The sequence below is a fragment of the Phyllostomus discolor genome, chromosome 7 (assembly GCF_004126475.2).
Source record: "Phyllostomus discolor isolate MPI-MPIP mPhyDis1 chromosome 7, mPhyDis1.pri.v3, whole genome shotgun sequence".
In the NCBI taxonomy this organism is placed as follows: domain Eukaryota; kingdom Metazoa; phylum Chordata; class Mammalia; order Chiroptera; family Phyllostomidae; genus Phyllostomus; species Phyllostomus discolor.
This window is the reverse complement of record NC_040909.2, coordinates 16,153,668-16,174,247: the sequence shown is the minus strand read 5'-3', so window position 1 is coordinate 16,174,247 and position 20,580 is coordinate 16,153,668. Positions and strand designations below refer to the sequence as shown.

Below are 20,580 nucleotides of genomic sequence, written 5' to 3'. Positions count from 1 at the left end.
TGAAGGCTGAACAACTGAAAGCATCAGAGGACGAAAAGAGCCCCGGAAGGGGAAGAAGAAAAAAAACGGGCAAGGCTTCAGACATGCTGGGTAGTTTCAGGGAAGGGGAAACCTAGAAGGCTGGAGTTCAGAAGTAACAGATGTATGTTGAAACAAACCGTGGCTGCCCCCATCACTGGTGGAAGAGAAGTCAGCCATCTGAAGATCCAATCCCAATCTCCCCCCAGGTTCATCTGTCTACGGAAGATGTAAAAATCTCAGCAGGGGCTCATTTCTACAGAGTTAAAACAGCAAGTGCCTACATGAAAGACAGATTGCACTCAAGTTTTCCTTTCCGGTTCCAGCAAGGATTTTCTTTCTGTGACCTTGGCTTTCTCGATGAAGCACTGCTTCCTCCTCCTGTGGATGGTGTTCCAGATGCTTAGACTCTTTCTAGTGCTGCTTAGTTTGGGGCTCAGGTTGGCTCTGGATGGTGTGGAGAGCAAGGTGTGTGCATATTCTATGTTAGGGAATGAGGAAAAACAGTATTTCTCCAAGAGCACACAGCTGGTTCAAGTCCTCAAGCAGCTGAGGCATTGGCCAGGTGGACTACTCTGTGCTAGGCATGACGTCCTAAAAGCACCTGCTTGCCTGTGAAGAACACCTGCAATAACATCCAAACCCAGGTCAGTCTTGCTGGAGAGCAAGGCCAGGAATGGGGTGAGTAAATGAGGCACCTCAGGTGCGAAAGCGAAGGCGGTACATGTACCTTAGCAGCTCGCTCGCCTCACCGCAGCCTCCGACCTGCTGGAGAGGAGCCAGCACAATTGCTTGCTGGCCTGGGAGCAAAAAGTTTCTTTTCTCCCCTCACTATCTAGTGGCAAATGAATACTACTTCCTGTTGATTCTCCAAATGATTTGAATAACAAACCTAAGATTTCTGTAAATTCAAGGAATTCATATGTAACTGCTAATCAAGCCACACGTTATTATTGTTATTACTTTTCCCCTCAAACCCCCTTCTCTTTGGTTCCTGTTTAGCCTGGAGAGCCTCCTTTGGATATGTTGACAATGTAGGGGTCTCTGTCATGAATTATGGTCAGAACCTGAAATATGAAAACCAACTTAAGTGGTGGGTGGCTACATATATTCTGCATTGCATAGTCCAAGGCAGAGATGAAGTAATTATCCTGGCCAGTCTGGGGCAAAATAAGCACTGGGAAAGTAAGACCACCTCATGAGCGATACAAGAAAATACCCATCGTGGCCACGTGCCAACATCTAAAAGAAAACAAGGGAGGAATACCAAAAAGATTAACATTGGGGTTCAAAGCCATTTAGGAAACACAGCCTTCTTTAATTCTTTATGTTTAACTAAATAATGAATTGATCTGTTGTAACAAATGGTGAAGGGGGTCATAAAATATGGATTAAAATAATGCAAATACTATGACCGGAGCCTCTTTGGCAGAACAGGGAAAGGAAGGAGCCACACAGTGGAGTCTGGATGGCTGGGGTGAAAATACGCAGTCAAGGCTACAGTGTGTTTGAAGTTATGGCATTTTTTCTGCAGAATTCATATTAGCATGTCAACATTCATATTTGTTATCCCTTGCCCCCAGTGTGATGCTATTGGTTTAGATTAGGTCCTGATGGTGAGACTCTCACAAGATTAGCATCTGATAAGAACAGGAAGACACAGAGATGTTACTCTGCCCACAAGCAAGGACAGAGGAAAGGCCATGTGAGCACGCAGTGGTCTACAAGCCAGGGAGTGGGCTCTCACGAGACCCTGAATCCGCAGTGGTTCTTGGACTTGCCAGCCTCTAGAACAGTGAGAAATACATGTCTGTTATTGAAGCCACCTCATCCATGATGTTATGTTATGCCAGCCAACGCAGACCAACACACACACCTAGTTCTCAGATTTATGGCTTCACCTTCAGCTGGCCTGTGAGCCAAGGCATACATTTTGCCTCTTTTTGCATCCATATCTCCCCCAGAGACTAAACAAACAAACAAACAAAAAATACTTAGTTCTGGTTTCATAACTGTATGAGGTTTCGATTTATTCCCACTCCCAATGTTCCAGACTTTTATGGAATTTCTTACCCCTTTCCAGGGCAACTGTTCTAGTGAGTTTCAAATCAAATGAAGAAGGGAAAAGGCCTTTTCAAGGTAAAAGCGCTGAGCTGGTACCAGGGATCCTATTTAACCAGCTTCCCTAAGCATGGAAATAGGAATTCACATGCAGGAAGGACTTTGCCTTTCTGATATACTAGGGTTCCTCAAACTGAAATACCAAGAGTTGGAATGCAGGGGGGGAACTAGATTCCATGATACTCCCAAATAATCAAGTATTTTCCCCAGATGTCCATATTCCCAAATATTCTTCTCTTGCTATAGAAACAATGTCTCATGAAGAAGGGCCTTGGAGTGGCTTAGTAAAGAATCTCAGACTAGATCTTCCCAGACACCTACCAGCACCCAGTGCTCATTTTGCACTTAGCGCTGAACCAGAGTAAAGGTGAGATAGGAAAGGAGGAAAATGTGCAGGTGGTCAGGTGTTCTTGCACTGTAGATCTCTGTGTTCGGTTGGTCTTTCTACAATAATTATGTAGCCTTTGCTATTGAGGGAAAATAACAGATACAGGAAAGCCCTGCTGGAAACAACAGAGAATTTTCAGATCTTATTGGCCTCACATGTTTGACAGGAGACCCAGAATGCTTGCAGAAGGTACAGAAGCTACATTCTTCTTTCCAGGGACATGGAAAAGAAGCTTCAGTGGAATGGAGAGAGGCACGCACTGGAATCACACACTAATAGAAAAGGAAAACATAATCTCCTCCAGATAAGACAGCATGTAAGTTACAGCACCTATTCTGTCCACATAATTAGAGCCAGATTATGCTTCTCCTCCTAATAATAATAGCTAATGTCTTTGCCTATCTTGCATGTGCTAGATGCTACTTTACATGCATTAACTCATTCAGTCTTTCCCACAACTCACTAATTGGTGACTAACAAGCTCATGTGGCCATTGGGTTGCTTTAATGGCCCAAATTGTTCACTGCTCTGTGTGTCCACACCCTTTGCCAGATGACTTTGCAGCAGATCACCTTAAGAAGTAGAGCATTTTCTTATTTCTTGGGTCAGGGTTTTTAGATGTGACTTAGTTTGCCAAGAAAATGGGGGAGAAATGACAAGGTGCCAGTTCTGAGCCTAGAACTCAAGCATCCCAGTATGCTCCATGCTGTTTTTACCTGGCACCATTGCCTCGAGAACACACCTAGACCACCCTGCTGGAGGGTGAGGGACCATGGAGCAGAGAAGACTCACTCGAGTCGTCCAAGCCAAGGCACCCCTGGATCAGCCATTGGCCAGCCAACATCCAGACAAGTGAGGGAGCCCAGCAAGAGTAGCTGTACTGCCTAGCTTATCCCAAGACTTATAAGCAATAATATATATGGTTCTATGCCACTCCATTTTGGAATAATGTATTGCATGCTAGGGCCAACTGCTATGCTCAATTTTGCAAATTAGGAAACTAAGACTCAGAGGAGTTAATCGACTTACCCAAGGTCATTCACATAGTAAGTAGTAAAGACAGGAAATGAATCCAGGCAGCCTAGTTCAAAGCCAATGTACCTATCAGACCCCCTTACTTAAGTGGAGAGTAAAATGAGTTAGGAGATTGTGGCAACATCCAATTGTCTGTGTGTGTGTGTGTGTGAGAGAGAGAGAGAGAGACAGAGGGGAAGAGAGAGATGTTCATTATTACTGAATATGTCCTTTTCTTCTTGAAGAGTCCTTGTGTTAGTCATTCAAAGCAATCAATTTTATAAGGAAATGTGAGTAGATGACATAACTGAGATCAATATCGATCACCCAAGTTCTAATAAATGAGATATTCGAAGAAGAGTTTCACAGAAAGAGATAGCACTTTGAAAGGAAACGTTCTCTTTTCCTAGAGAAAATATATAGACTATAAATTTTAAATAAAGGTGATGTACAAAATTGGGTGGCTAATATCAAACCCATCAGAATTCCTTTCAGAATGAAATACGATGTTATACTTAGGCATATTAATCACACACAGAGAGGAGAAAAGCACATCAGGAATCCACAAACAAACGAGCCCTCTTACATAATGCATGCTCAGGAAATTTATACCTGCTATCAAACATAACTTTTTACCTCTGCAGATGTGAAAAGGATTAATCTTGGCAACCCGGACAGCCCCTTTTCCTTAATATCTGGACAATATTTGTATCTAGCTAAATTCATGGCATACATATTGGACACTGAGCCACCTGCAAAGACAAAATTGAAATGGCATATTTACAGCATGAAGTTATGGCTCCCTAAGTGCTGACGACAGTGGAAAGCACAAATGGCTGTGGCTACTCTGTTCTCATGACAAATCGCTGTGGAAGCCATCTACACACCACACCACCTACCCCATTACTCTTGCACACTTCCTAGTGTCTGATTCCTGCGGTTTCCCCTCTCAGCAAAGCAGGAGGTGATGGTCTGTTCTCTTGCTCCAGAATTTTTCCTAACTAAAAGTTTCAATCCATGAGCGCTGTACCCAAGTCTCTGTAGTTAATAATACTCATTTTGTCTGTCAATAAAATGACAATCCATGTTCATCTCTGCTTCCCCAAAAATGATTGGTGGACAAATAAAATATGATTTAGGAAGCTTCACAGGTAAAATTGATCTAAAAGCCTAAAAACTTTATTATAGCCCTTCCAAATTCCCAACAGCAGGTACACTCATTTGTGTTAAGTATAAAACCTAAATTGTAGATTTGTTTACCATTTGTGACATTTATTTTGCATTTGTGTGAAATATAATCACTCTGGAAAATGGCACAAGCTAAAGTCTCCTTCTTACTAATTTCCAACTTTTTGGAATGGGTAAATCTGCAAGGAGTTGTTCTTCATTTAACACATGGATACATTTTCGGATGCTTGTAATGGAAGGGAGATGGCAATAACTAATTGTACTTACCTGGGTTAAATATTCCATCCCCTTCTTTCCAGCCAATAAATTCAATCATTTTCTTCAGAACCGCTTCTTCCACTAACAGAAACACTGGGGACACCTCATATGTATAACTGGATAGATATAAAAAATACTTCACTTCTATGACTAAAGTCAAACCATCCCTTTGGTGTCCCACGAAATGCACAAAGAGTTTTTATTAAACCAAGTGGCTGTTGAAGTGTAGGCAGAGTCTATGCAAATGTGTCCATTGGAAATAGAGAAATACACAATCAGTGATAGTGCTAGTTATGGTTATTTGAATAGAGGTGGCCTTAGGGATTGCGAGCTACTGCAGCAGTCTTAATTTACAGAAAAGCTTCAAGTCCACTGGGAGAGATGAAAGCAGTGCATCTGGATTCTTTGCATTAGTCATGAGCAGTAACCATTTCACTCCTTAGATGGTGCTTTGGATGCTGGCTAAAGAAAAACCATTGTCATGGCAACCAGGTTTTATTAGGTTACTTCTGTGTACACTAACAACCAGCTCCAGATATTCTACATGGAAATGACCCATCCTGGATGACAGCTTCCTCCACCATACTCTTGTGTCTGTACAAATGGGAAGTCGTCTGTGGGACACGTCTTTTTATGGGATATTTTTACTGCAAAGCACTACCCAGATCCCCTGTCAATGAGGGATTTATTGCGTCAGGCTGGAAGGTTGTAGTCAGAGAGCGCTGCTAATTTAACCTCTTCAGTGATTTCCTCAGCTGCAGGGAGCCACCTTTCCTAAGGTCAAACCCTTTCCTGTGGCAGCCTACACCTGGTAACTGGTCCAGGTGGAGGTGTAAAGGCTTGGCCATGTGGGTCTAACGCTAGACCAATCTACCAGGCCACTGAAGCTCCAGAGATTCCACAAGGTCAGCCTTGATCCTCATTGAGCCCACATGGCAGCTTGACTCCCATTTCTGACCACGTCTGTTTCCTTCCTCTCCTGTCACCCAGGATGATCCCAAGGGTATTCCTCAATAAACATCTCGCTCGCAGATTCCATATAGAGCAGCTACCCAGGGAACCCTACCTGGGACAGTAACCGTGCCCAGGTTTGTAGTGTCTGAATCTCTTCTTTCTCTGAATAACTTGAGGGCAACTAAATATCTCTAACCTCCTTTAACTATTAAGTGAAAACATTAAATTGTATCTAAATATATATATATATATATATGTATGCACACACATACATATATACTCTAAATATGTAAACTAAGCAGATACATTTAGATTTATAGTCACAGAATTTGTGATTATTTTAACATTTGGAAGGGAAAACTTTGAGAAGGAGAAAAACAAAAGACCTATGTATCGCCTCCTTATGTTTCACTTTCCTAGCAATCTAAGTTCTATTTTTCAACCGTGTCAGGAAACTGGTTCACTCATATCAAAACTACTCTAAAAAGTATGTATGTTTATGCGTACCTACAAATGTAAGTGAAGTCATCATTCACTTTTTTGTAAGAAAAACAAATTAATACTAAACCTATCTTTGAAAACTTGCTCAATTATCCACCTGGGAATACGCCTGGAAGTGGAGGAGAGGGCAACATGGAATGGTCTCATGCCTTGGTCACATTTTGAGTGGATTATTCAGCTGAACAGCAATTTAATATTTCAAAAACTTCTACAGATTTCAGCTAAAAGAGCTCGGATGAGACATGAGAAAGCCCAGGGCGTACTAGGAAAGGCTCACAGAGTTGTGTACTTCTCCTGCCTCTTCTGACTTATCTACCACTTTACTCTTCCACCCGTTGTCACCCACTGTCCCGCATCACTCCACCAAAAACTGAGATCACCAGAGGCATCCAGGTTGCTAATCTAGGGGCCATGTCTTAGTCTTTGTCTTAATTAAATACTCAGCAACACGTGACCCGAGACGCACTCTCCTCCATGGCTCCCAAGCTTTCCCGCTCCATCTCCTTCTCTCCCTGTTGCAGGCTCCTCTTCCTCCTTCCTCCTCCCCATGGAGCAGCAGATGTCCTCCAGGCCCAGTCCTGAGCCCTCCTCTCTCCTCATCCAGTACTCTGTCCCAAGGCTGTACTTCTCCATCTCCTGCTTTGTTTTTATTTTTTAAAGCATCTCCGTCCTTCTTACTAAAAGTATTTGTTGAACACACCCACAGAAAATCAGATTGAATTGATCTGGTTGGGGACCTAGGCCTCATTTTTTTTTTAAAGTTCCCAAGTTGCATCTAATGAGCAGAAAGGGTTGAGAATCATTGACTTAAGGAAGCTCATTCTTGACCGCTGTTTCAATTACCAACATTCACCAATAACTCCTAAATTTCTTCTTTTCATATAGATATCAGAATGTCAGTCCCATATATCTCCCATCTTGGTAGTATATACTCTTAGATATCTCAAAGTCACTGCAAACTTAAGTGCTCACAATTGAAAATTGAATTCTCACTCTCGCCTTTTTCACCCTAGACTTGAAAACTTATCTCCTCTTCCAATGCTTAGCTCAGTGAAAGACATGACCATCAACCAAGCTATGAAAGCCAGAAATGCAGGTGTCATCTCACAAACCTCCCTCATTTCTTCATTTCCAAGATCCAGTACATTGTTCAGTCCTTTCTGTTTTATCTTCTAAACATAATACTTTTTGTCTCTGTCCCTACCACTATTCATCTAAGTCTGAGCTATTATCATCTCTCACCTGACTAAGGCGATACCCTCTTACCTGGTCCCGTCCAATCCTCTCTCCATATTTCCAGTGATATTTTCAATAAGAAAATGGTACCTAATACCTTAGAAAACTTCAATGGCTTTCCCTGGTACTTAGAATAACGCACATACATGCCCCTCTGGGTCCTACAGGCCTGGCTCCTATCTGTCTCTCCAATCATACCTTTCATTACACTCTCCATAGTTCTCTCAGCTACACCCACGTGGACCTTTCAGTTTATAGCCTGTGTCATGTTGTCTCCTGCCACAGGGCCTTTGTATGTGCCGTTCCTTCTGCTTAGAACTCACCTCTCCTGTTTTCTCACCATTAACCTTTACTCACCCTTCAGCTCTTAGCTATAACTTCCCCTGAGAAGACTTCCTAGAACTCCCAACTGGGAAAAATTGCGCCACTTATATTTACAGAATCATGCACCTCTCCTCCACACAAGAATTTTAATTTTATATTAATTTGTGTGCACATTTTGACTAATTTGCATGGGGTTCTCTATATCGCTAGCTATTTTGCTTCATGAATGCAAAGTTGAGATTTGTTTTTACTCAAAGTATCCTTCAGTACTTAGCACAGACATGGTTTTTCATGCCGGAATAAACTGAATGTGGCTTACTCAATGTTCTCACCTGTTAAGTGGAGAAAATGCCTGCCCAACCCTCTCACAGGACCACTGTCAAATCAGACAGCTCTTTGACCACTACTGTCGTAAGACTATTCCATTATTTGTGATGACACGGCACAAAGGAAACCATTAACTAGAAGTTCATGAAATAAAATTGCATCTACTTAAAAAAAATCTCTAATCTATGTTTGGTGTAAGGTTCCAGTGCAATGATACTTACACACTTGGATTTAATGCTTCTGTCATAAATCGGGCCACCAAGGAATAATAATCGAGTCCAGCATACAACTGGTTGAAAAATCTTGGGTGGTCTGTAAATTTAAAGAATATTTATTTACACAGCAATAAAAAAGAAAAACTATCAATACTGTATAGCAATTAACATAAGTAAATCTTTTAGATAATAAAAGGAGCTGGACACAAAAAAATTATATACTGAGTAATTCCACTTACGTGACATTTAGTACCAGGCAGAGCTGATCTATGGAGATGGAAGATAGAATTCTGGGTAACTTTGGGAAGGAGATGCGGATTACAAAGGGTCTTGAGGGGCCTCTAGAGGGCTGAGAATGGTCTTTATCTCCATCTGGGTGGTGGTTACTTATATACACATACGTACAAATTCATCTGTCTGAGAATTTAAGATTTGTCCATTGTACTGAATGCAAATTATATCTCAATTTTTTAAAACATTAATCATGCACAGAGGAAACAAGTGCTATAGACCCATCTCCTAGCCCTTTCTACTGAACAGTAATGTGTTTCTGAGCAAGTCTTGAGCAATCATTTATGAGCATTGGTTTGTCTGCTCCTTTCTTTCTACAACCCTGACCCACGGCAAAACCCTCAAGGTGTGGGTTATTTGAACACTGTCTGTACATGTATCAAACCTCAAAGCCTGCTACCTTTATCCTCTGAAAATACAGACACTAACTTCTCTACATTTGCATGTATTTCACTCACTAACAGGGTTCACTTCAGGCTACTGGCAATGAGTGGCCTTTTTATTTTTCAGATTGGACCATTTTCATACTGCAACTGGCATTATGTAGATGGAGTAAGACGTGACTCATTATGCAGCTTACATAAACTTTCTAATTCAACTCTTTTCAAAGGCGAGTTGCCTTTAAGACTCAAACAACTTCAGTTCCAACGTTCTATTTTTTCCCCCTCCTATAAAAGGTTCCATAAAGGTCCTTGGACTGACACAGTGTGAATATTCACACTGAACACCAGGCTAACTGGCTTGACATTCTCAACCATAGGAAGCCCAGCATGACCACGAAAAAGATGCAGGATGTCTATTTCCAACTCTGAGTATCTGAGAGCCATTTCAGTGAGTGACCTCTCATTACAACTTCCAGCTTTTAGCCTTGGCTTATTTTCCTTTCAACTAGGGGTTCGTGAAAAACAAAGTATTGAAAGAAAATGTCTTTGTTTAAATAAAACATGGAAAACTTCCCCTAATCTGGCAAAAGAAACCAGACATTACTACGAGTAATTTTAATAAGATTTTTTTTTTAGTTCTGTGTTAATTTATGATTGATTTCCATGGTAACATTATGGAAAAATTTCCAGTAAACTGGAAAATCTACTGCATAAATGTCATTCTACACTTCTGACATGCACTATAATAATAAGATATGTATCTCTGCTTTTGAAATGCTAAGTGGATTTTTGATACATACACTAGACTTTCCCAAAGGAATATAAACCAATTATTTTTAGCCAGGATTTTATTATGTTCCTTCCACTAGGTTTTGTTCAGTGTCAGAATTCACACAGCATAACGCCTGTATGGTCTTAAGACTAGATTACTTTACATCATACTGAGAAACTCATATTTTGGAAAGTTATTCTCCTACTTTTACAACCTGTTCCCTGGGTATATATTAACAGTAGGTTGGAATAGATTCAGCACAAAACTGGTATCATGTTACTGCATTTACAAAGATCACAGTTGTTAAGCTCTATTATGAGGCTATCACAGCATAAACGTACTATGTACGGTATTCATTTTACACCTTTGTAAACTTTTTTTATCCTACTAGAGTTGATAAAATAATTTAATTACCAACTGCCCAAAGTTAACAAATATCTTCCAAATAAATCTATTCCTATTTATATTAAAGACATACTCTTGAACAGTTTTTGCATATTTTATGGCCATCAAGATTTAAAATCCCTTACAAATTCCACCATCAAAATATCATTTGCCAGTTTGGACCAGCATAAGAAACGCTAAGTGGTAGTAATGATATATGGCCTTGATTATAAATGGATGATGAGGATTGCCAAGGAGTGAATAACATTTATATATGACCACTAACACCAACAGTTTTGCTACCATTTTATTTTTGGCCTCTACAACAAATCTGTGATAAGGATTAATGGACCATTTAAAAAATATATCAGAACCGCTACATTTTGATCCAGGTTTCTCATCCCATAAACACTATCCTGCTCAGCCTCACTGCAAGGTAAACACACACTGAAGAACAAACATTTAAGAACTTGTTAGAGGTGCAGATCAAGGAAACAACAAATTCGTACTGGTTTTGACACTGTAGCGTATGACATCCCGGCAGAGTTCCAACAGCCTGTGGTGTGGCTCCCCCATGTCTCTCATCTCCAAATCAAGAAGTTGTTTCAGTTGTTCAGGAGGCTGCCATTCACAAACCTGGAGGGTGAGCAATGGAACAACAGCTCGTTGAGCACCCATGAGAGCCAAATATGGAACAAATGTTAGAAGTTTCCAGACAAGTGGGAGAGACGGAAATTTAAATGTGCAACCGTAGTTGAGCATGAAGAGAGCTCTAACAGTAACACAGAAGCCAATGAAACAAATGAGGGGCCTCACCTTAGAATTGGAAGGCCAGAGATTTCCTGGAGGAACTGATTATCTAGTTTGTTATGGGAAAGAGAAGCATAGTGAACCAAGCAAAGTTAAGGGGATAGGGTACTGCAAGGGACATTCTAGGTGGGAGTAACAGAGGTAACAAAGGCTGAAAAACTATAGAGGAGCTCATGGCACAAGGGAGGGAGGAAGGACGTTTAATGTGGCCAGAAGATGTAGTTTGAGGAAGGAAGAGGCAAGAATTAAGGTCGGTGCAGCATCCTTGCCTGAGTGTCTACTATCAACCTAGCATGCTCGTTCCTCTGCTCAAATATTTCCAATGGGTCCCCATATTCTTCAAAGCAAAGACAAAGTGCATACAACGACCTCAAATTTCCTGTACAATCTGCTTCCCCCCAGCAGTGTTTCCTTTCTATCCTCATCTAGCACTGCTTTCCTCCTAGATGACTCTGCTACACCACCCTGGCCTCCTTGCTGTTCTTAAATGCACCAGGCCTGTCCCACCTTAGTGTCTTTGCACTGGTTGGGCCCTCTCCCTGGAATGCTCCTCCTCCAAATATCCTTACAGCTAACTTCCTCACTGCCTTCACCGCTCTCCTCAAATGTCCCCTTCTCAGTGACAGCAGTCCTGATTCCCTTATTAAAAGCCACAAACTGCCTATTACCTTATCTCTGTCAACCTCCCCTAACTTTTCTGCTTTTCATTCTCCATTAGCACTTCACACCTTCCAACATTTATTTTGCCCTACACAATCTCAACAAGAACAGAGACATAGGTCTGTTTGTTCACTGGTCCCAAAAAACTAACACAGAGCCTGCCACCTAAGGGGATATTCAGTAAAGCTGTGATGAATGAATAAATAAGTGAATGAATAAAGGCATAAAGAAATAAGCAAGATTGATATCATGACAGACTTTATGTGGCATGTTGCAGAGTTTGAACTTGGCACTAGGGAAGCCATTGGAATGTTTTGAACAGGGGAATGATATGATCATATTTGTGTTTTGGACAATAGCTTTCATTCTTATATGGAGATTCCATGTAAAATTGGAAATAAAGGTTACTGTAATAAATCAGTCAAGAGACGATTGGTAGGCTGGATGAAAATAGATACTGTATGAATGAAGTATTTCTAGAGATATTTAAAATGCAGAATCAATAGAATTTGGAAATCAATTTCACAGTCAGAATGAGGGAAAGAAATGACTCAGCATCATCCTGAGGTGTCTGCTTGCATACACGGATTGATGGTGGTTCTGGGTGGGTTGAGAATGATGAGTTCCGAAGACATGTAGCCTAAAGATTCTCAGAACCTCCAAAAATGGTGTGGCCACTGGCCTAAAGTCCCTGTGAAAGGTGAGGGAGAGAGGTTCAGGCATACACTGCGATAGTCTAACATGGTTGACACGGCTTAGAGAGAACCTACTACAAAGAGGAAAACACGTAGGATCTCACCTGAGCAATGCCAACACCTAAGAAATGGGCAAAGGGAGGGGAGCTCACAGGTGCAGGGCACACTGAAGAGGCAGGGAGAATCTTAGAAGAGGTTCATGCTATCAAGGACAGAAAGACTTTTCCTCACTGTCAAATCCTAGGGAGAAGCCAAATTAGATAAAGACCGAGAAGCGCTGAGTTATTGACAAGGAGGTGTTCTTGGCAAGGAGCAGTTTGACTTAGAGGTAGGAGTGGAGGCCAGATTGCTGTGAAATGAGGATGTAGGAGGTGAGGAAATGGAGGGAGGAAGGGAGGGAGGGACAGAGACAATCTTTACAAAGTTGGCCTGTGGAAGGAAGGAGAGAGACAGGGGAGTAGTCAGGAAGTGAGAAGACTCAGCGGTGGGAGGTTGGGGGAAACAAAAGGAAATACCAAGTTGTCCAAGAGGTATGAAATGAAACTCTGGTGTTAGGACTACCATAGGCAGGGGGAAATCAAAAGTAACTGAAACAACGAAAAGGAATAACTCCTGATTCACACAACATGAGTGAATCTCAAATACATTTTGCTAAGGGAAACGAGCAAGAATCAAAGTGCTACTGGTGATATGATTCCATCTATCTGACATTCTGGAAGAGACAAAAACTGCAGGGGTAGAAAACATCAGTGGCTGCCGGGGTCTAGAGTGGAGGGGGCGTTTCACTGCAGCAGGGCACAGGGAAATTTTAGGGGCGGTGATGGAACTATTCTATTGTGTATCTTGGTTGTGGTGATACTTAGATGATTTCTCAAAAATCATGAGCAGTACACCAAAAAGCAAATTTTACTGAATGTAAATTATAATTCTTTTTTTTTAAGGCAATGAGAAACCTTTTCCACCACAGAGGGCACTAGAAGTAATCATCTCATGAAGTGTGGCAATAGATGTATAAGGAGGTCACCTTATTTTTTTATTTTTAACTTAAATGTATGAGGGACATTGATTAATAAAATGATATAGGTTTCAAGTGCACAATTGTATGATACATTGCACTGTGTGCATCACCCAAAGTCAAATCTTCCGTCACCATGTATTTGACCCTTTATTTACCCTTTACTAAGGCCCACCCCCTCACCTTTTAATGGGACCCTGTTGGATGTGGCAAAGCAGGCTAAGTTGTGGCATAGAAACTTCACCCTATTTCCCTTTTAGATGTCCATCCACATTCACATGGATAGCCTACATATCTATTATACTGTGACTGACTTGTGGTTCAGGATCATAAGCCTCCCTTTCTCACTTTATGTCCCATTGGTTCCTTATGTAAACACTTCTTTACAGGCAAAAAGATCCCCTTACTACATTAAATGTGTCTTGTTCTCTCACAGCTCTCTTTCCGTATTTATCTTCCTGCTTTCTTCAACACAGAGGCTGACTTCTCTCTGCCCATCAAAATCTCACTTAACCTTGACATTCCACAACAAAGCTCAAAGTGCCCACTCCTCTGTGAAATCCCCAAAGTCAGCCCTAGTCACCCAGCATTTTTCACATTCTTCCTGGGACCCCTTATTCTGTTTTCAAATGAAACCTTACTCTTCTAATTAGATTATAAGTTCAGTTCAAAGCTGAGCTTTTATCTTATTTTTCTTTATATCCCCCAGGGCCAAATATAATGCCATACCCATAGCTAACGCTCAGTTAATATTTAATGACTGAATAAAGGCCAATTTAAAAAAAAAATCTTACCAGAAGGGCAGTGTGTGCTAAAGTAAAGCAAATGCAAAATATTTCACAAGTACAGATAAGACCAGAAAATAGGCAATTATAAATATATAATCAGAAAATGTCTGTGATTTTTGCCTTGAACATAACTATTCAAAGTTCACTGGTCATTTCAATCTATTTTTGTATTAGTTTTCCCACATGCATGTGATCAAAAATTCAGAATAAATTCCACTTCACATTCAAAATGTTTTCTTAAGTGACATTTATTTCTGACTCACAGCATTGGCATAAAAGTCTCTCCTCTTTGTCGATCCACTTGTTGGTAATCCATCCCAATATAAAAGGTGATCAATGTGTGAAAGGGTAACTTAGGGATTTTAAGAGACCTACAGAGTAGTTAAAGGCACAGACCCTGAGGCCACACTGCCTGGATGTTGGGACCAGCTCTGATGCTCACTAGCATGTGATCTTGGGCAAAGTACTTGACCTCTTTGCATCTCACTGTTTTCCTCATCTCTAAACTGGAGTTAATAAATAGCACAGTCATACCTCGGTACTTGTCGGCTTCAAAAGTCATCCAACCCTGTGCTCGTCACATTTTGACAAGAAAAAAAATGCATCAGCACTCAGTGCTTGCTCACCACTCATCGTGCTTGCTAGAACTTGTATGAGTCACAATGCCACTCCACAAGAGAAGATCGTCTATCATGTGGTACTCATCAGTTCTGGCACTCGTCATGAGTTCCGTAATGAGTTAACAACACGTAGCGAGAGAAGTACCAAGGTACCACTGTATCTGCCTCTTGGGGCTTTTCAAGGATTAAATACACAAATACATATGCAGTAGTCCTTAGAACAACATCTGGTGCATCTTAAGTATGCTTTAGAGTAGATGTTATTAGTAGTAGCTCCTGTATCATTTTGAATCTGACTTTGAGTCTCAATTTGAAACCTAAAACCAGTCATTGCTACCAGTCAGAAGTCAGACTTGAAAACCCAAGCATTCTAACCCAAGCTCAGACAAGTTCCTGATAAAGACCCTCAGATAAATTAAAACTTTTTTCACACCTTTTATAACTTCTGTTTGGTTTTTATTAGCTACATAAAGAATGTGCACAAAAAAGAATGGAGAGCAAAGTGTGTTTTAGAGAGTGTATAAATCAGACCATTAGGTTATTTATAGTCTATATTATTATCTGGGGCAGAAAGCTTCATGGACTTATATGCATAAGTGCTGGAGTCCTGGCCAATCTCCCCCCAGATAATGGCTGTTAAAAGTTAGCCCTTCCAGGAAAGCAGGTATGAAAGTGGAGGGGGGGTGGGCAGGAACAAGTGCAAACATTAGTATCGGGGCAGCCCCTTGAAACAAAGGTACAGAGGACATTAAAGTGTGTGCTTCCGATTTCCCTTACATCTAGCCATCCAGATTTGGGGAAAAGAAGACAAAAACACACAAAAAACTATCTTTCCCATCTCTGGGGCTTCTTACAGGCTTTTTTCTTTTACCTTCTCATTGACATCTGTAGCCTTCAAAACCACCTCTTCCATGATTAGCCTACAGGCCTCTTCAACAAATTTCTCTCTTGCTTTTGTATCTGTTGTGGGACCATTCAGTATGACCCCATCCATGAGAACAGTGCTCTTCTTAGTCGGAACCATATCTTGTTGACCAATATCTCCTGGAAGTACACAAGCAAATTGTGTTTGAGAGATAACCTCATTAGACCACAGCAAAACACAGGGTAAAAGATGAATCACCACCCCAGCTTCAAATGGCAGGCTTTATTTTAATATTGTGTTGGCCAAAACCTTCATTCGTTTTTTTCCCATAAGATGGCTCTAGTAGTGCTTGGTTGTCTTTAATTTCATTTGAGACAATTTTGTTAGGCTGTATTGTGACAGCTGTCATATCAGTGTGCATTTTAAAAAACTTATCAAAATTGGTGAATTTTAATGTAGCCATTTTAATATTGAAGATGGAAGAAAACATGCAACATTTTTGGCATATTATGCTTTATCACTTCAAGAAAGGTTAAAGCACAACTGAGAAAACATAGCATGTGCCGTGTACAGACAAGGTGCTATGACTGATCGAACATGTCAAACGTGGTTTGCAAAGTTTCATGCTGGAGATTTCCAGCTGGACGATGCTCTGTGGTCCAGGAGACCAGTTAAAGTTGACAGAGATCAAATCAAGACATTAATGGAGAACAATCAATGTTATACCATACAGGAGATAACCAACATGATCAAAATATCCAAATAAATAAAGTTATTGGTGAAAGTGAAAAACGTGCCTTTTATTTAACAGAAAGGCCATACTGACTTTTTTGGCCAACCCAACACATTTGCAGCACTGAGGCTGACAGTTTCTTATACAGTGACCAACTGTAGAGTTAAAGAAAGAAACTTCTATGTTCCATTCCTGCAACATCTTGTTTAGCATCAGGGGGTGTGGTGGAGCTCAAAAATTGTAAATTCTCACTCTTGCAAACACCTTTCAATCATATGTACAAAAGATCTGTGTCTGTATCATGAACACACCCTCTCTTGTAATTTTTAAAGGATTGCCATATGCTTCCTTTTAATGTTATTCCTAAAGAAGAAATAACAATATCGAAATGCTGCTTTTCTTAACTTTAGATTTTAAGCTCACACTGTTATGGCCCTCTCTACTGTAGGCAGTGCTTGGCCCCTGAGAGCCCCTCCTTAACCTCCTCAGCCATTTCCCACTGAAAGGGAATAAAAGAAAATGTGCAGCGTGACTGTGTAAGCCCACATTTAACGCCTTGAAACCTCTCAAACTTGCAGTTGGGGCAGAGGCAGAAAAATGGAACAGGAGATTTTTAGGATGATACAACGGCCAATCAGTGACTAAAGGTTAAAAAAAAGTCAGCATGGAAATTTATATCTGAGACTAGAATAATGTTGGTCACTTAATCCAGATACTCAACCAGTGTACGACACAAGCTTTGATTATTTTTTCTTTTTCTGATGAGTATCTCTCTCCTCCTCATAATGTTCATGTTCACTTAGTTGTGGAAATCACAGAAATAATTTTCTAAGTATTTTTTTAGCACTAGCATCTAGCACAGTGCCTTGCTCATACTTAGTAAAACTACCTTAAATATGCCGATGATCTAACTATATTTCAAATATTTTTACACTTACTGAGGGCTCTAACAGCATTACCATTTATTACGCTTTGAGTCCATATTCTCCTCAACGTTAAATGTTTGGATAAAATTCTGTGGTTTATAAACCCTCTAACTCTGTTGCTGGCGACCTCCAATGGTGTCCTCGGAGGAAGATGAACACACCCCCACCTGACATATCCCCCCGGGAACACTCCCCAACTTGGGAAACACGGAGTCTGCCACAAGCGATCCATCTCTTATCCTCACACGGAAGGGTAAACCACCCAGGGCCCCAACGTTGAATTTTACTTCCAGCCTTCACTATCACTTACCTTTCACTTAAAAGGATGTATTTAACATGGGTTAGGATGAAATGCTGAAGCAATGGAATTGCACTTTTAGACAGAAATGCTCTACACCTAAAGGCACTTTCCTCCCCCGTTTTTAGGTCCTAAAAATAACCTGGAAAAGAGGGCAATTATTCAGGGAACCCTGGTTATGTCAGTAGGCAGTGCTATTACTAATCACCCACAAAAAGTTAGGGTTTTTTTTCTTTCTCCCTCATTAGTAAGATTTCAGGGTTTTATTGCCCAGGGAATAGCAGCTGCTCTGTAGCCTTCTCAGATCAGAGTCAGTCTCTCTCTCTCTCTCTCTCTCTCTCTCTCTCTCTCTCTCTCTCTCTCTCTCTCTCTCACACACACACACACACACACACACACACACAGAGTAAAAAATGTCAAACACCCACTTTCAACCAGAATAGCAATTAAATTGGAATTAAAATCATCTCTGTGTCCACAGCAATCAATGAAAGAAATGCCCATAAATCATATCTAGAAGAAAATACTATAATAATTGGGTATAGATTGTTCCTCTTTTCATGATAGATATGTTTTATTTCTACTGCCAGATGTGATCACATGACTCTTCCTCCCCCTGCATTTCCCAAATTAGAAAAGACCCTCTGGAGATTGTATAGTAGGTCAAGCTGTGATCTTTGGGGATGCATCCCCAGGGCTTCCAATCTAACTGCTGGAGTTATAGTGGTTAAAAATAAAGTCTTTCGATGGAAAGAATCATCCATGTTGCCAGAATGTGACTGCTTTTCATTCCACTCTTCCCTGACACTATCAAATGCTTAGTGCAAACCACCCTCAAATGCTTAGATTAGCAGAGCAGCCTCCCAACTAACCTCCCGGCCTCCATCCATACCCTGCATGCCGTGTAGACTACTCTCAAGACAGTAGTTCCTATGTTCCTTTGAAAAGATAAGTCATATCACATGGTGACTATTCTACTTAAACCATCAAATGGCCACTTAGCTCATTAAACCAGAAGTCCAAGTCCTTATAATGACCTCAAAAGCCCTAAATGAATCCCTTTTCCTATTATCTCTTGGACCTCAAACCTCAATCTTATTACTGTCCTCTAAGCTCCCACCACTTTGGCTTCTTTGATCTTCTGTGACTCTTTCCTTAAACATCAACTTCTGAGCTAACCCTACGTAAATCTGCAACCACTTCCATGGTTGGTTTGGGTCAGTGGATCGAATGCTGGCCTGAGAACCTAAAGGTCACTGGTTCAACTCCCAGTCAGGGCACACACTGAGTGATATTTCTCCTTCTCCCTCCCTTCCCCTCTGTTAAATCAAAGAAGTCTACCAGCAAGTGATAATACTCCCCTCCTCTGAGATGTCATTGCAAGTTACTGGACCTAACTGAGCAGGTAGAGGGATCTTTGCTAGGGATGGAGCAGATAAAGAAGAGACAGTAAGAACTGAAAGAAGAACCTAGAGGACAGGGGCAACCAGTCAAAACAGAGTTTACGGTCTCTGGATTATCAGAGGGCACATAGTTGAGATTCTCCCACTTCTCTCCCCATTCATTTTACTGCTGCTCCCCTTTTTTCTTATTTTGTAATTATTTGACTTTTAAGAGTTAGTCCATCCCCAAGTCCCACTCCATGAACCACAATTCCATATGTGAAAACCAGTCAACCCCTAAACACTTTGACTTCCGAACTTCTACCATTCCTCCACTCCATATCTTCCAAAACTCTACATAACCACAACTTTTGTTTATTCCAAGAGGCATACAGCTCCCCCTTGTTTAACAAGTAATAAATTCAGCTTCAAATATTGTTTCAGATATTGAGAAGCAGCTTCTTCCTTTGACATACAATTAAATGGATTAATACAGATAAATACTTAAAATAGTGCCTGGTAAATAGTGGGCACTCAATAAATGTTATTAATATTAACTACATAAAATTACCTAATTCTAGTAGGCAATCAATAATATTTATTAAATACATAAATGCATAACAGCAAAGTGACACTAAGTTATGACAGCAGAAAGAGAGATCTCCTCAGAGTTGTCAAATGACCAAGGCAATGAACTCTCGACCAAGTGGTGGGCTATCCAGTGGAAGAGTGGGAAGAGGGACTACAATGGTAGGGAATGTCCATGTGAAGAGAGCAGACCTTCCTGCCACAACCTTAGGGACACAAGATGACAGTCGAGCAGTTCAGCCCGCACTGGGAGGGCACAGTTCAGCAGCTGGCATCAGTGGGCACTCAACACCCCTCTGAGGACTGACTGGTTGGCTGTAGAATTCTCTTGAAAGCCATCTTATCTAACCCTTCCATACAACCCACGCTCTCTGATCCTGGTATAATGCAACCTTTCTGTGCCTCAGTTTCCTTGTCTATTAAATAAGAGACAATCCAAGGAAAGACATGGCTGGCTGCCGGAAAACTCTGGGAAAGACTGACTAAGTTCCAGATTCCTAAGTTGCTACCCAAAAGATTTTGTTCTAGGCAGGGGCCCAGAATCTCAAATCTGAGCAAGCACTCTAACATATACAATAGTACGGAAATACAGGGTGGGACAAGGTAGCTTTATAGTTGTGGGTATGTGAAACAGAGTGTATTCTTGTATTGTTATTTATTAATTATTGTACTGTTTTCTATACAAAGAACTACAAACTTACTTTGGCCCCACCCTGTACACCAACATGCAGGTGGGTTTAGGAATCACTCTTCTGGGTGACTCTAAGGTCATGTTAACATGTTTCATATGTAAACGATAGAGACATTTGAGGTTAAGGTTTAGGGT

General features: G+C 40.9%; 1 protein-coding gene across 2 annotated transcripts in view; it reads right to left on the bottom strand.

Annotated features, from left to right (window-relative positions):
* GADL1 (glutamate decarboxylase like 1) overlaps nt 1–20,580 on the bottom strand; it is a 161,589-nt gene that overhangs the window by 118,410 nt on the left and 22,599 nt on the right. The window contains exons 2-6 of one of the 2 annotated variants that reach the window (XM_028518652.2): nt 15,834–16,006; nt 10,884–11,010; nt 8,551–8,641; nt 4,997–5,103; nt 4,178–4,293 (exon numbers count right to left, since the gene is read on the bottom strand). In XM_028518652.2, the coding sequence (XP_028374453.2) occupies nt 4,178–4,293; nt 4,997–5,103; nt 8,551–8,641; nt 10,884–11,010; nt 15,834–16,006 (614 nt within the window). Of the gene's footprint in view, nt 1–4,177; nt 4,294–4,996; nt 5,104–8,550; nt 8,642–10,883; nt 11,011–15,833; nt 16,007–20,580 lie in introns of those variants that run through there. The other variant, XM_036030558.1, reaches the window with a different exon arrangement.